The sequence below is a fragment of the Phalacrocorax aristotelis genome, chromosome 1 (genome assembly GCF_949628215.1).
Source record: "Phalacrocorax aristotelis chromosome 1, bGulAri2.1, whole genome shotgun sequence".
Lineage (NCBI taxonomy): Eukaryota > Metazoa > Chordata > Aves > Suliformes > Phalacrocoracidae > Phalacrocorax > Phalacrocorax aristotelis.
The window spans coordinates 166,342,854-166,355,290 of NC_134276.1; the positions used below are offsets into that span (position 1 = coordinate 166,342,854).

General features: G+C 36.4%; 1 protein-coding gene across 7 annotated transcripts in view; it reads left to right on the forward strand.

Moving 5' to 3' along the window:
* Nucleotides 1-12,437, forward strand: part of ANKS1B (ankyrin repeat and sterile alpha motif domain containing 1B) — a 450,718-nt gene that overhangs the window by 219,486 nt on the left and 218,795 nt on the right. For all 7 annotated transcript variants that reach the window (XM_075080262.1, XM_075080270.1, XM_075080279.1 and 4 more), the window contains exons 13-14: nt 2,587-3,170; nt 5,197-5,269. In XM_075080262.1, coding sequence (XP_074936363.1) covers nt 2,587-3,170; nt 5,197-5,269 — 657 coding nt within the window. The remainder of the gene's footprint in view (nt 1-2,586; nt 3,171-5,196; nt 5,270-12,437) is intronic.

Here is a 12,437-nt window from a genome sequence, read left to right on the forward strand (position 1 = left end):
ATGTCTGTACTCTCGTTATTCTCTGAACATAAAAGTATTAAGCATTAACTGCACTAGGGAACTAAGATAATACTACTGGATTATCTGTACTGAAAGAGCATAAGACTTAACAGTTATCAATTCAAAAGTCAAAAGTTTCAGAATCATCATTGGATCAATAAAGTGTTGGTTGGAAGGGATGTCTGCAGGTCATCTTGTTTACCCTCCTGTTTGGAGCAGGACTATAATCATCAGATCAGAGATGACTTCCTAGCCAGGTCTGGAAAACCTCCAAGGATGGAGATGCCACCTCTCTGGATTACCTGTTCTAGGGCTGCAGTGCAGCATGCAATGCTTGCTCCTTAACCTTTATCATGACCACATACTATTTCTCCCCGACAACCCCAATGTTTTTTCATTGCTCTATATAGATGTGGTTTGCATTGCCCAAAATCATGGTGGTGAAGAAGGCATAGCCATGAGGTTTTGCTTCCTTTGTCATTTAATTAACAAACCTCTTAGTTAAAGCAAAAGGTATCAAAGAAAAGTTTTATTTAGTAGTATAGATGTAGGAAAGATATTAGTGAAGATAATGTAGATATTAATGAAATCCTTGCAATCCAGGTGTCTGTAAGCTTTTCCTTTTCCTGATTTATTCTTGTTTCTTACTTCATCCTGACAAAAACTTTTATCTCTTAAGTAAGTTCAGTAGACAACCCTTAAGACTCATCTCTGGAAGAGCAGAATACAATTCAGTTCATGATTAAGACATCTAAATGTAAGCATCTGAACAGAAGCTGGTTGCCGTAGTCATTGGCAGTCTAGTCAATGCAGTTAACAGAGTACAGGGAGTGATTCAGCTGACCAGCCACAACATACAATGAGTGGCATCAGTCTCTGGGATCCGCTGACTTAGACTGACATAGTCAGAGTGATGTCTGACTATGGTGGGAGCTTAGATACTTCCTACCTCTGTAGATATATAAGATGAGATGTCTTAATGTGGACCTGAATCCCAGCTACTGAGTTTTTCATGTAAGGGTAAAACAATGAAGTCAAACATTTATTTTTCATTTTAAGTTCACCTACAAAATTGCAGACATACAGTTAATTCAGCAACTTTCAGGAATCAAAGAAAGTGAGAATGTTCCACGTCCTGCTTCTCTCCTGCTTTTTTCCCCCCAACCCAACTTTTCTGGCATTATTGATTCTTTGATCTCTGTCATGTCCCACATTCAACCTTTCACTTAACACCCCACATCATCTCAGTTGCAAAATGTCTTAAGTGTATATTCTAGTCAGTTGTTCCCGAAAGAAGAAAAGTAGGTTTTCTTAGGTTGTACTCTTAATCTTGATTAGAATTTTATCCTGATATTTTAACAAATGAGAAAAACACGTGATTTTACACTTTTAAGCTGCTATTAAAAGAGCTGATGGTGTTTTGAAGTACACGCCAAAATCTTTCTTCCATCAGTCATATAATCAAATACTACCTCCTTTTAGAAGTGATATTTTGAGATTTGTGGGGTTTTGTTACAAGCAGATATTTTAACAAATAAGAAGAAACTGTTCAATTTCTTTGCAAATTATGACATGATACTATGTTTGATTCGTTCTGGTAGCTAGAGCTGTGCATACAGTCCTGCAGTTAGAGTCTACATGTGAACATACAACTTCCTGCAGGAATAATGCAAATTTATCTTTATTTATCTTTAATGAAGTAGTTATAGAGATGCAACTGTTAGTGGGGACAGAGTTATTCTGAGTAGAATATGCAAAATTAATGCCACGTGGGTAGAGTGATGATGTCCACACCAACACTTTAAATGAGGCAGCACAGGTAGAAAAATATTTTATTTTTTTCTCCTCCTAATCTTCGCAGCAATGGGCATAAAAATATCTATAATTCTTTATAATCCACTCTGAACTGTGCCAGAAAGTGCATTTCTTCTGTAGTTCCTTCTCGTGTGTGTGTGCTAAGTTGCTTATAAGACTTGTTTCAAAAAGACTTGATTTCCTATCTGGTTTTTTTCCAATGGTTACTATTACTCTGAATCTCTTCTCAAAAGTTCCCAGGAATAAACACAATACTCAGATCTATTCTTTAGAGACTGACAGTAAAAAGGCATCATAGTGTAAATTCTCTATTACTATAATGACTATAAAAAGAAAAATTACTAACAACACTCCTGACAATACTGGTTCTTCATGTGTTTTACTATCTATAAAGTAACTAGCTAATTCATCATACTAAGCTGTATAATTTGTACACATTTCAACTCAACACAGACTAAAAGAGACACCATCAAGCTGATGGAATAGCAATGCCCTACTTTATTTCATAAATTTGTTTTTTTTCCTGGAATTTATGTGTAGCACTATGTGGGTTTCACTGTTTTTCACCCAGTCAGGATAAAATAGTCAAGTTTAAGGAGAGAATTGTTTTTTAAGAGACTAATACATCAATTCATGGCATAAGTATCTTTTATTTCTGTATATAAGGAAGAAGCAAGCAGCATACAAAAGCCATTTTGTGGAGAATAAGGGGTTTGTCATTTGCAGTATTTTGTCACCCTGTTTTTTTTACAAGGTACTCTCTCATTTCAGAGCGCCTTTGCCAGGGAGAAACATCCACTGAAAGAGAGCTTCCTGAAGGACACCCCGCTGAACAGTTTGCAGGTTTACTTCATGGATCATCACCTGCATGTGACCCACCTGATAATCCACTCCAGCTGTACAGCAAAGCAAACCAGTGCAGCGGTCCACTAGAGAAAAGCATTTTGAGCAAGAGCACAGTGCAGCCAATACAGCTACAGAAAGAAAGCAACACTGATCCTCCTGTTAAGAAAAAAAAGCCACCAGTTGTAAACAGAACCATATTTCATACTAAAACTAAACCAGTAGAAAATCATACACTGGTTGGCACATCGTCAAGGATAAGCGAACAATGGGTTATTACTACTGGGGGATTTGTGGAGCGAGCATGCACACTTGGGAGAATACGATCTTTGCCAAAGACTTTGCTTGAAATGCATTTGTGCAAAAATGTTTCAAAATCTGATTCTAATCTTATCACCCATCCACCAAATGACAAAAAAGCAAGAAGCAACTGGAGTGAACCCACAGCAAACCAACAGTGCTCCAAAGGGAATTCAGAAAGAACACCTTCCTTCACATCAGAATGGGAAGAAGTAAGTTTAGTTCATTTTTAAGCGCAAGCAAATATATGGTATTGTGAAAAATGCTGTTATTGTTTTCAGTTTCAGAGATGAAACAAAAAGTGAATCTTCTACGCTGCAAATCCTCAGAGAGTATGTCATAGCGTAATGCATGGTAGTTTGACAGCTGGCACAAAATCCAATGCATTTCTGCTCAAAGTGCTGCACACTTAATGAAGTCTATTGTTTCCATAGTGAATGAAGTTAACCAGAATTAATTCCACAATTTGTTGTGACATTGAAATTATTTTCTACTAAAGCCCTCACCACTGACACTAATAAAATTGGTAAAATTATTTGTAGCTATGCCCATATTTACATATTTGCTAATTTTTCCCACCATGGCAATGCCCATCAGCAAGAGACAAGAGGAAATGGCAGGAATGGAGAGTCTAAGATTTTTAGGTTGATTATACACTCTACAAACCCTCCCTATATTACATACCCTCTAACTGGTATGTAGCCTATGTACAGAACACTTGGCATATACCTGACTCTTGTGTGAAGTGGGAATACGCTTATAGTGACAATGAATTCGGGACTACTAAAAGAGATGTGCACACTGAGTTTGTAGTGCACATGCTTGCTCATACAAGAGACTTCAGTTTTAGAACTAGATTAAAAATAATTTTTAGCCACCATATTTTTTTTTCTCCTAAATTTTTTTTCTGCTAAATTTCAAGAATATAAATGATTCTTTATAGAAAGAAGTTACCATCTTACTGAGGTAAATTAAGAGTGGTAAATGTTTAGATCTTTACTGCTGTTACAGGAAGCAGGCATTTCTCTTTGAAATGACTGCTATGGGGAAATGTATATATCTCCAGAGTTCAGAAAGAACCCAGAGCTTGTTTGTGCAATTGGTTGGTTTTCTAGTAAAATGTTTTCAGCTCATCTAAATCTCTGATTTGATAGGGCACCTGAAGGTAGTTTTTGTTGTAAAGGAGATACTTTCTCAGTGGAAAGGTACTTGGAATCAGGTGTTGATCTTAATAACTTGGATATATTGTTATGAAATCCTGAAATGAGCCAGGTCCAAGTTTGCCTTTTTAGGGGGACATCAAGGCTTGATTGTTCTTACGAGTAAGAAAAATGTAGTTTATAAAAACAAAACAAAGGTATGAATTCTAAATCTACAGATTCAGACATAATTCCCAGTTTTGTCCTGTCACCAGTGACTAATACATAGCTTTTAAAAAGGAGACATTTTTCCTAATAGTCCTGATATTAAGCTCAGTAAAACCTGGTTCTCTGTCTCTGCCTTCTCAGACAACACCAGCCTTTTGATTCACTTTTTGTTTTGTCCTATTCTTACAGAAAATAAAATAGGAATAATAGATTTGATGTAGTAAGTTCAATGTAATTTAGAAATGTGCAAATGAGTTTCGAGATCAGTGTAGTGCTGTTTCACAAACAGTATCATTCTGTGGTATATGGGGACACAGCTATGTTTCATACCTATTCAGTGGCCTTGGGGCAAATGGAAAAAAGGGAGCTAGGAAATTCTCTGGAAATCTTAGTTGAAAAAATTGCTTTCGTACTTTATAACAGAAAACCCATTATTCTTATGCATTAATATTACTGCTTAAATAGACCTCTAGTGGTTCACAGTTATTATCAAATGAAATGAGCCTATAAAATTAAAATCCATTCCGTCATATACTTTAATATATTAATTTTTCTCCTTTGAATTTATATACTGAAATATTACAAAGTAATTTCAAAGAATAGCATATACCTAGATGACCAGAGTCATCAGTATGAAAGGAACTGTACTGTAGAAAAAGAAATACCAGTCTCATGGATTAGCTTTTGCTACTGTACAAACGTTGCAAAATAAAGATCAAAGTGGAGAATTTAGTTGTCTACCTTTTATTTTTGCATTTTGCAGTCTTGTTGTTTTCCTAATATGAGTAATAATGCCATAAATTTATGCATGAAAACCTAAAATAACAAAGATGGGACCTATCAATTGTTTTCACTATTCTTTCTTTTGTAGATTGATAAAATAATGAGTTCAATAGATGCTGGAATTAATACTGGACTGGGGGAGATGAATGATCCCACTACAAGTAAGGAAAACGAACTAACTGTTGTTTAATTTTGACTTAACTGTCTTCAGGAAAACTGTGGATAAGAGATTGCTAAGTAACCCACTGTGTTGAAATAATTTGTAGATATTTGAATAACCATGAACAGAATCAATGTTGTTTACTGTTAGAGATGCATTAGGCCCAGTATCCTGGAGCTGTTACTTTAAATAGCATATTGGAGTCATTAATGTTGTTTTGAAATCTTCCCAGAAAAAATATTCCATTAATGTCTTCGTACTGAAGCCTTTCTACTAGGGGGATATTTTCCAATCTTTTTCAGTTAAGTTTTTGTTTGGAATGATGGCATCCTGACTATATATAATCCAATAGCTGCTGACACTTTTTAAAGCATTATATTATCTAATGCTGCTTCGAGCAAATACTTGGCACAGGGCTGAAAATGTTGCTGACAGCCAGTGACTGGTGTTAGCAATGATGAGAAAATCTGCAAACCTTCCCTACCATAGTGAATTCTGAGAACACTAGTCATGACGTGATGGAGCCTGTTGCTCCATCACCATAAACCTATGTAACTGTGCTGATAAGAATTTTGAAAGTATTTTATTATGTCTTCTTCCTAACTCATGGAAAGAAAACTGACTTGTATGTCTGAATAATTTGGTCTTGAGGCAAAGCTATGTTAACTCACTGATAGTGGTACATCCCTGCTAGCAGTTGCATACTATTACTTGGGTATATGTATTGGGCAGGAGGCTATGTACCTTATTGCTTAAAACATATATATATATAAAAAAAGTATTTTAACAACCATCCATTTCATGGAGCGTTATATCTGTACAGGACAAACCTGTGTCGTATCAATTAAATAGAGTTGATGCAGCTATTTTAACAGTAGTTGGACAGTGAGAAGGGGATCTAGGAAGAAGAGAAAATAACTGATTTGAATGCAAATGTAATTGCAGATAAAACAAGCAGAATCAGACTATTTTTTTCTAAAAGAGTAGGGGGCAATATAATGAATAGTGCTAGACATGTTCTCCTGGCAGCCTATTTTTAATTTCTGAAACCTGCAGTGTTGGAAGGGAGAATTATTCGTAGAGAATTCTAGGTTAGGAGATAGTTTATAATTTCCGAAGATATTATAAGTAATTCAGGATTTGCTGCTTATTATTTTTTATCGTAGTACACAGGCACCAAATGCAAAATCAGACATCCATTAAGAAGCTGCACAGCAAGTAAGAGCTATGAAAAGGAAACAAAATAAACAGTATGCGTATGCAAATTTGCATAACTTCGTGATGTGTAAGCACTACTCTGTCCCTTCCCATGACTGACCACTGCTTTTCTTTTCTACTTTTAAGATCAGAAAATATATCACAACTCATGTCATAAGCCATTTTGTGGCTTCTACTGCATGAATTATTTTTCTTGGCATTCAGATGTGGCATTTGGGTCTTCAGCTCTTTCAGTTGGCAGGAGATCTACTCTTTCCTTTGCTTCGCCTTTTCCCAGAGGGGACTCTGGGTCCCAACTTCTTTTTCTATTTCATATGCAGCTTCCTGCAAACCAACATCTTTTTCTTTTCTGACAACTTTTTATGGTCTTTAGGTAGTTTAGAACAATGATCTGGTTTTGCTCTTAATGAAGAAATCAAGCTATGTACTATCAATCAAAATACAACTACTTTTCTTTAAATTTAATCAACTTTGCTGTACATGCAGACTGCAATAAAGACATTTCTTTCTGTTACAGAGCTGGCTATATGCAGCTGCATGTGTATGTTTTCCACTTTTCATTCCTTTATGCCTTTTCCAGATTCAGTCAAACATAGTTTAGGCAGCAAAGCAAAGGGAACTATTATGATATCAAATGCATTAAATGCATTATATCAAATGTTACATTTCAAGTATAGCCTTATTTTTTTATTAACAAAGTAATAGGATTATCTAGCAGAAAATAAGGGGTCTCTATTTCTTACCATTAGCAGACTGGAGGAACCGATCAAATGGAGCCTTATTACAGTGATATTTATAAATTTAACCACAGATTTTACTTGGCTTAAGATTTCAGCTTGTGTTAATTACCACTGATTAGCTACCACAAGGCAATACACAGGTTTTTCTTACTGATAATATAACCTAAGACATTTTTAGATAGGTCTTTGGCACCAATGAAGGCGTTGCTTTGACATTTTCTGCAGCAAATCAGCTTCTTTTGTGTGTGCTGCTTCTATTTAAGCTCATATAGTTCATTGGCAAGAAGTGCCTCAGGTGTCCCAGTGTTCCTCAGAGGTGCCTCACGTCTAATTACTTACAGAGGTTGGCATTCTCTGGATCCCAATGTTTTACTTAAGATATTTATCTGCCCAAGTGTTAGTACTGAGGACCTAAATTCCACCTCAGAACTTCTTATTCACCTTCTCCTCCTTCCTGGCTCTGTGCTAAGCATAACACAGCCAGATGTAAAGACCTGGCCTATGCTTAGGAATAAAAATTTAGTGGTATGGTATCAGGTAATATCATTTTTAAATACTTCATCGGTTTGTATAAAAATACACAGGTTTTGTTAGCTTTACTTGAATATATTTGTGTCCAGCTCTGGAGCCCTCTGTACAGGAAAGACACAGACCTGTTGGAGTGGGTCCAGAGAAGGGCCACAAAAATGATCAGAGGGATGGAACACCTCTCCTACAAGGACAGGCTGAGAGAGTTGGCGTTGTTCCACCTGGAGAAGAGAAGGCTGTGGGGATACTTTATTGCAGCCTTCCAGTACTTAAAGAGAACCTATTGGAAAGATGGGGACAGACTTTTTAGCAGGGCCTGTTGCGATAGGACAAGGGGTAATGGTAGACTAAAAGATGGTAGATTTAGACTAGATATAAGGAAGAAATTTTTCACAATGAAGGTGGTGAAACACTGCACCAGGTTGCCCAGAGAGGTGGAGGGTGCCCCATCCCTAGAAACAGTCAAGGTCAGGTTGGACGGGGCTCTGAGCAACCTGATCTAGTTGAAGATGTCCCTGCTCACTGCAGGGGGGTTGGACTAGATGATCTTTAAAGGTGCCTTCCAACCTAAACCATTCTATGATGTATATGTGTAAAAAAGATTATCCAGTAGACATTAAAAATAATGTATTTAATGTTTGGAGTATACAAGACAAAGAGATTTCTCTTAGTGTTGAACTGAAAGCATCTAGATTATTGAGCATTATATTCAGGAAACTTCACTTTTCTCGTCTAATAACTTTTTAGCAAACAGTAAAATTTCTGGTAATATTGAAGAGCAAATGTAGCTTGATATGGAATCTTTCATTTTAGTGTTTACTTAGCCCTATACATCCTATTATACTTCAGTGTGTTTATGAACTGGTAGTAAAAACAAAATTATATTCAATTCAAGTACAAATATTCTTTATCTACCAGGCATGAAGAGCTTTTTATGCTACATATTATTCTCATTGAAAAATATTTGAGGGGAAATATGTCATATACTGATAATTCAATAGCTATATTTAAAGTTAGACAACGATGACATCTTGTGATGAAATCTTTGAATGGATTTACAGGAACTTTGGCCTCTATTTTCCTATTGGAGAAATCTGGAAAGACTTGTTTTAGATCTCCAGGGGAATCTCTTAAGAAGCAATTAGAGGAGCAGTGAAAGAAAAGAATGAAACCTGGATGAGTATGGTCATGAGGACTTCATCCACAGCACACATTCAGAAACAAAAAAAATTAAAGCAGAGCTTTCAGCTTGGTAGCAGTACCAGCACTGGAGGAGTAGACTTGAAACTACAGAGAGGAAGATGGCTGCCAGTGTCCTCTAAGGGCATGTAGCATTCAACATCTGAATAGCTTACCATTGAAATCAAAAGCAGGAGTGCTGACCAAGGAGCAAGTAATAACTAATCTGAAGTATAACAGACAAAAAACCCACCACCTGAAGGAGTATGAAACCTCTGTTACCAAGAGGAAATAAAAGATGGTGCTGGCTAGTGCCCTTCTGCCCAAGGTGACGTGGAGACATCTGCACCACCTGGCACTTACATTATGGCTGGTGTGTTTCTTCACAAGGGTCCAAACTTGCTAGGTTGCAAAGGATTCTACCATCCAGAAGCATAAGATAAAGAATGCTAGTGATACTGCCAAGAATGAGCCTAAGCAAATAAAAAAATGCTTTTAAGGCTCTGTGGCAATGGATAAAGAGCTTGAAGATTCAAGAGATATTATTGTCTCTCCTCTCACGTCCAAGTCAAGCATCAGTCAGATGCACCCTAAATATAACTACATGGCGTCTATTCTGAGAGAACTTTGAGAACCATGTGGCAAGGACAGAATTCTTCATCTTATTGCAAATTGGACATAGCTTTAACCCCTGAGAAAGATAGGATTATTTAAAACAGGGTTAAAGAAGTGACTAGACAGAGTCATGGGGCAGTTTACCAGGTATCTTAGCTGTTTGTTTGCTAATGGTAGAGTAAAGAGGAAGAGAGAAGAATTAACAGATTAATGAGGAATAGACAAGAATTAATAGACGATTATGACAAAATTGGCATTGCAGAGAATTTATCATGTATGTTACACTAGTAGTCCAGTTATGTAGAGGAGGTAACTTCTTCAGTAAGAAAAGAAGAATAGCAAATGTTGGCTGGTACGTCAGAAATATGATGGTTGCTTTGCAATCTCGAAAATGGGATTATGTAGAGCTGTTAAATATCTGTTGGTATCCAGAAAAGCGGAAAAGAACATGGTTGTCCTTGGTACATATCCAAAGCCATTGGACTTGATAGTAGTGGGAGATTTTAGTTACTACAGCACTTGTTGGGAAAGAAATTACACTGACAGACTTCTCAGGTTAAAAAAGTCTCAAGAAGGTAGAAGTCAATAAATTAAGATAATTTTCTTTTAAAAAAATCTCCAGGGTGCAGGTTAAAGAGAAATCTATAGATTCTTCAACAGAGCACTACTAAAGACCATAGTACAAGCTTCACCAGTGTGAAAAAAAAGAAAGTTTAAAAGACCAGGTTGGCTAAATTGTCATATTTTCTTTCACCTTTGACATAATGAGAAAATTTTCTCTATTTACTAAGCATGGTAGAATAACGCATGTGGAGACAAGAGACTATGAGATGCAACTGGCAAGAGAAATGAACATCTAATATAACATAATTAGATTAGTACATTAATAGGGAGAAGAACAAAGAAATCTTTGGCACCTGAGAGAGGTACTGCAGGAAAGGAAAAGCTGCTCGTAGTAGGTGCAGAGAAGGCAAAACCATATAATGACTTTTTATCACAAGTTTACCGAAAAGGTCATCAGTAAGGATATGACATGCACAGCTAGAACCTCAGCTGTAGATAAGGCAAGGGCAGGTTATATAGGTTAGGTATCTTAAAATTGATTTAATGAACTTCATTTTGCATTGCATAACCGTCTGAAAAATTTAGACCTGTTAGTGAGTTTCAGTGAGAATTCTTGGAGGATGGATGAGGTACCAACAGACTAAAAGAGAATGATAGAGAACTTTAAAGGGGGAAAGGAAGGAGAATGTGGGGAATTATTTTCAATTCATAGAAAAGTCGCTGAACAGATGAACTATTTAAAGTAGCTGGAAAAATAGCAAAGAAATAAGAGACAACATGGATTTGTGAGAGCAAACCTATTAAAGCAATCTAATTCCCTGCTAGGAGTGGATATCAGATTTTGTTGGTAAGGAAAGAGCAGTAGATGCACAGTATTGGGACTTCAGTTGAGGTTTTGTCATTGTCTCATGTATTTTTCTTGTAAGGAAATCAAGGAAACATGCACTTAATTAAAATAATGGTAGGTCAAACAGATGAATCTTATTCTCAGTGTCTAAATTCAGACTTCGGCAGTGTAGACTGCATTGAGTATGTCCAAGCCACTAATACTGAGTTAGATAAGTAGACACTTCTTCTGTATCATTTGTCATATCTAAATGTCTGAAGCACGGCAAATGGCGCTAGAAGTATCTACAAAGGGAGCTAGAGGACCTCCTCAGATGTAGCTGTCTAAAAGTGGCTGAAATGAATCTCCCTCTTTTCTCCCCAGGACAGAATTATAAAGACAATACAGTGAAGCATCCAAGTAGATTAGCAGGGAGATTATAACCTCTGTTACATTCAGCAGCATCTCAAAGACTTCTGGATATTTGAAGTTGAGATATAACTGACCTTGGCTTGAGTCAGTTGAATGGATTAGGCCACTGTTTTAAGTCACTCTGAGTCTATTTTATGATGACTCTGACTGCTGTGATAACATGATTTAGATGGAACCTGTCTACAAGGTAAAGTTTAATGTCTTTTTTTTGGCATAGTAGGTACTTACACTGATTAGTAACATACATTTCGCAAAGGATTTAGAAAATATAATATGTTTAAATATCAGCCATCTGCACTTCTCTGGTAAAAAGAAGAAACACTTCAATTTACTATTTTCTTTGCCTAATTATAAACAATTTTTTCTACAATAAAAAAGCCTTTGAAGGCATACATAGCAGTATTTCTGTGTTAGTTGGAGCCCAGTAGCTGTTCAGAGGTGTGTGATTCAGAGTTTACTTACACTTGCAAGTCACTTGAAAGGGAATAATCAAGAAATAATCTACTTCAGAGATGACTTTTTTTAACATGGGTAATGGGTATCATATCCCCATCATGATTAAAGTAAGAATTGCCTCAAGTCAGAGCAATTAAAGTAATGACAAGGAAAATAATTGTTGAAGGTCATTCCATATCAAAATAATCTACAATCAGTTTAGGACTGAGCTGGGCTTTTGAGAGAACCACTTCTGTCAAATACGTTCTACACATGGAGAGTGATTTATAGTTTTATAGTTTTTCTAACATGAATTCCTTTTTGGATGCTATCCATAAATGCACTATCCAGTTGCTGTGTGCATACAAATGCACTGTAGCCAGAATTTCTTTGGTCAGCTGAGCATGTACCTATCCTCGAGTGCCCTCATTTTTCCACCTAGAGGCATACACAGTACAGTTTCCTGAATTATCTTCCAGTTTCTTGATCTACAGGTTTTTTGCTTGGGGAACATAATATACTGACAAGTCTTTTTCATACAGCTAAAATAAGCAAATTTCTTATTACGTTTAGCAAGTTCAGATTTTACAAAGTTTATTTGTTGCCCTTTTGTGAGAACAGTGCCTTCCTCT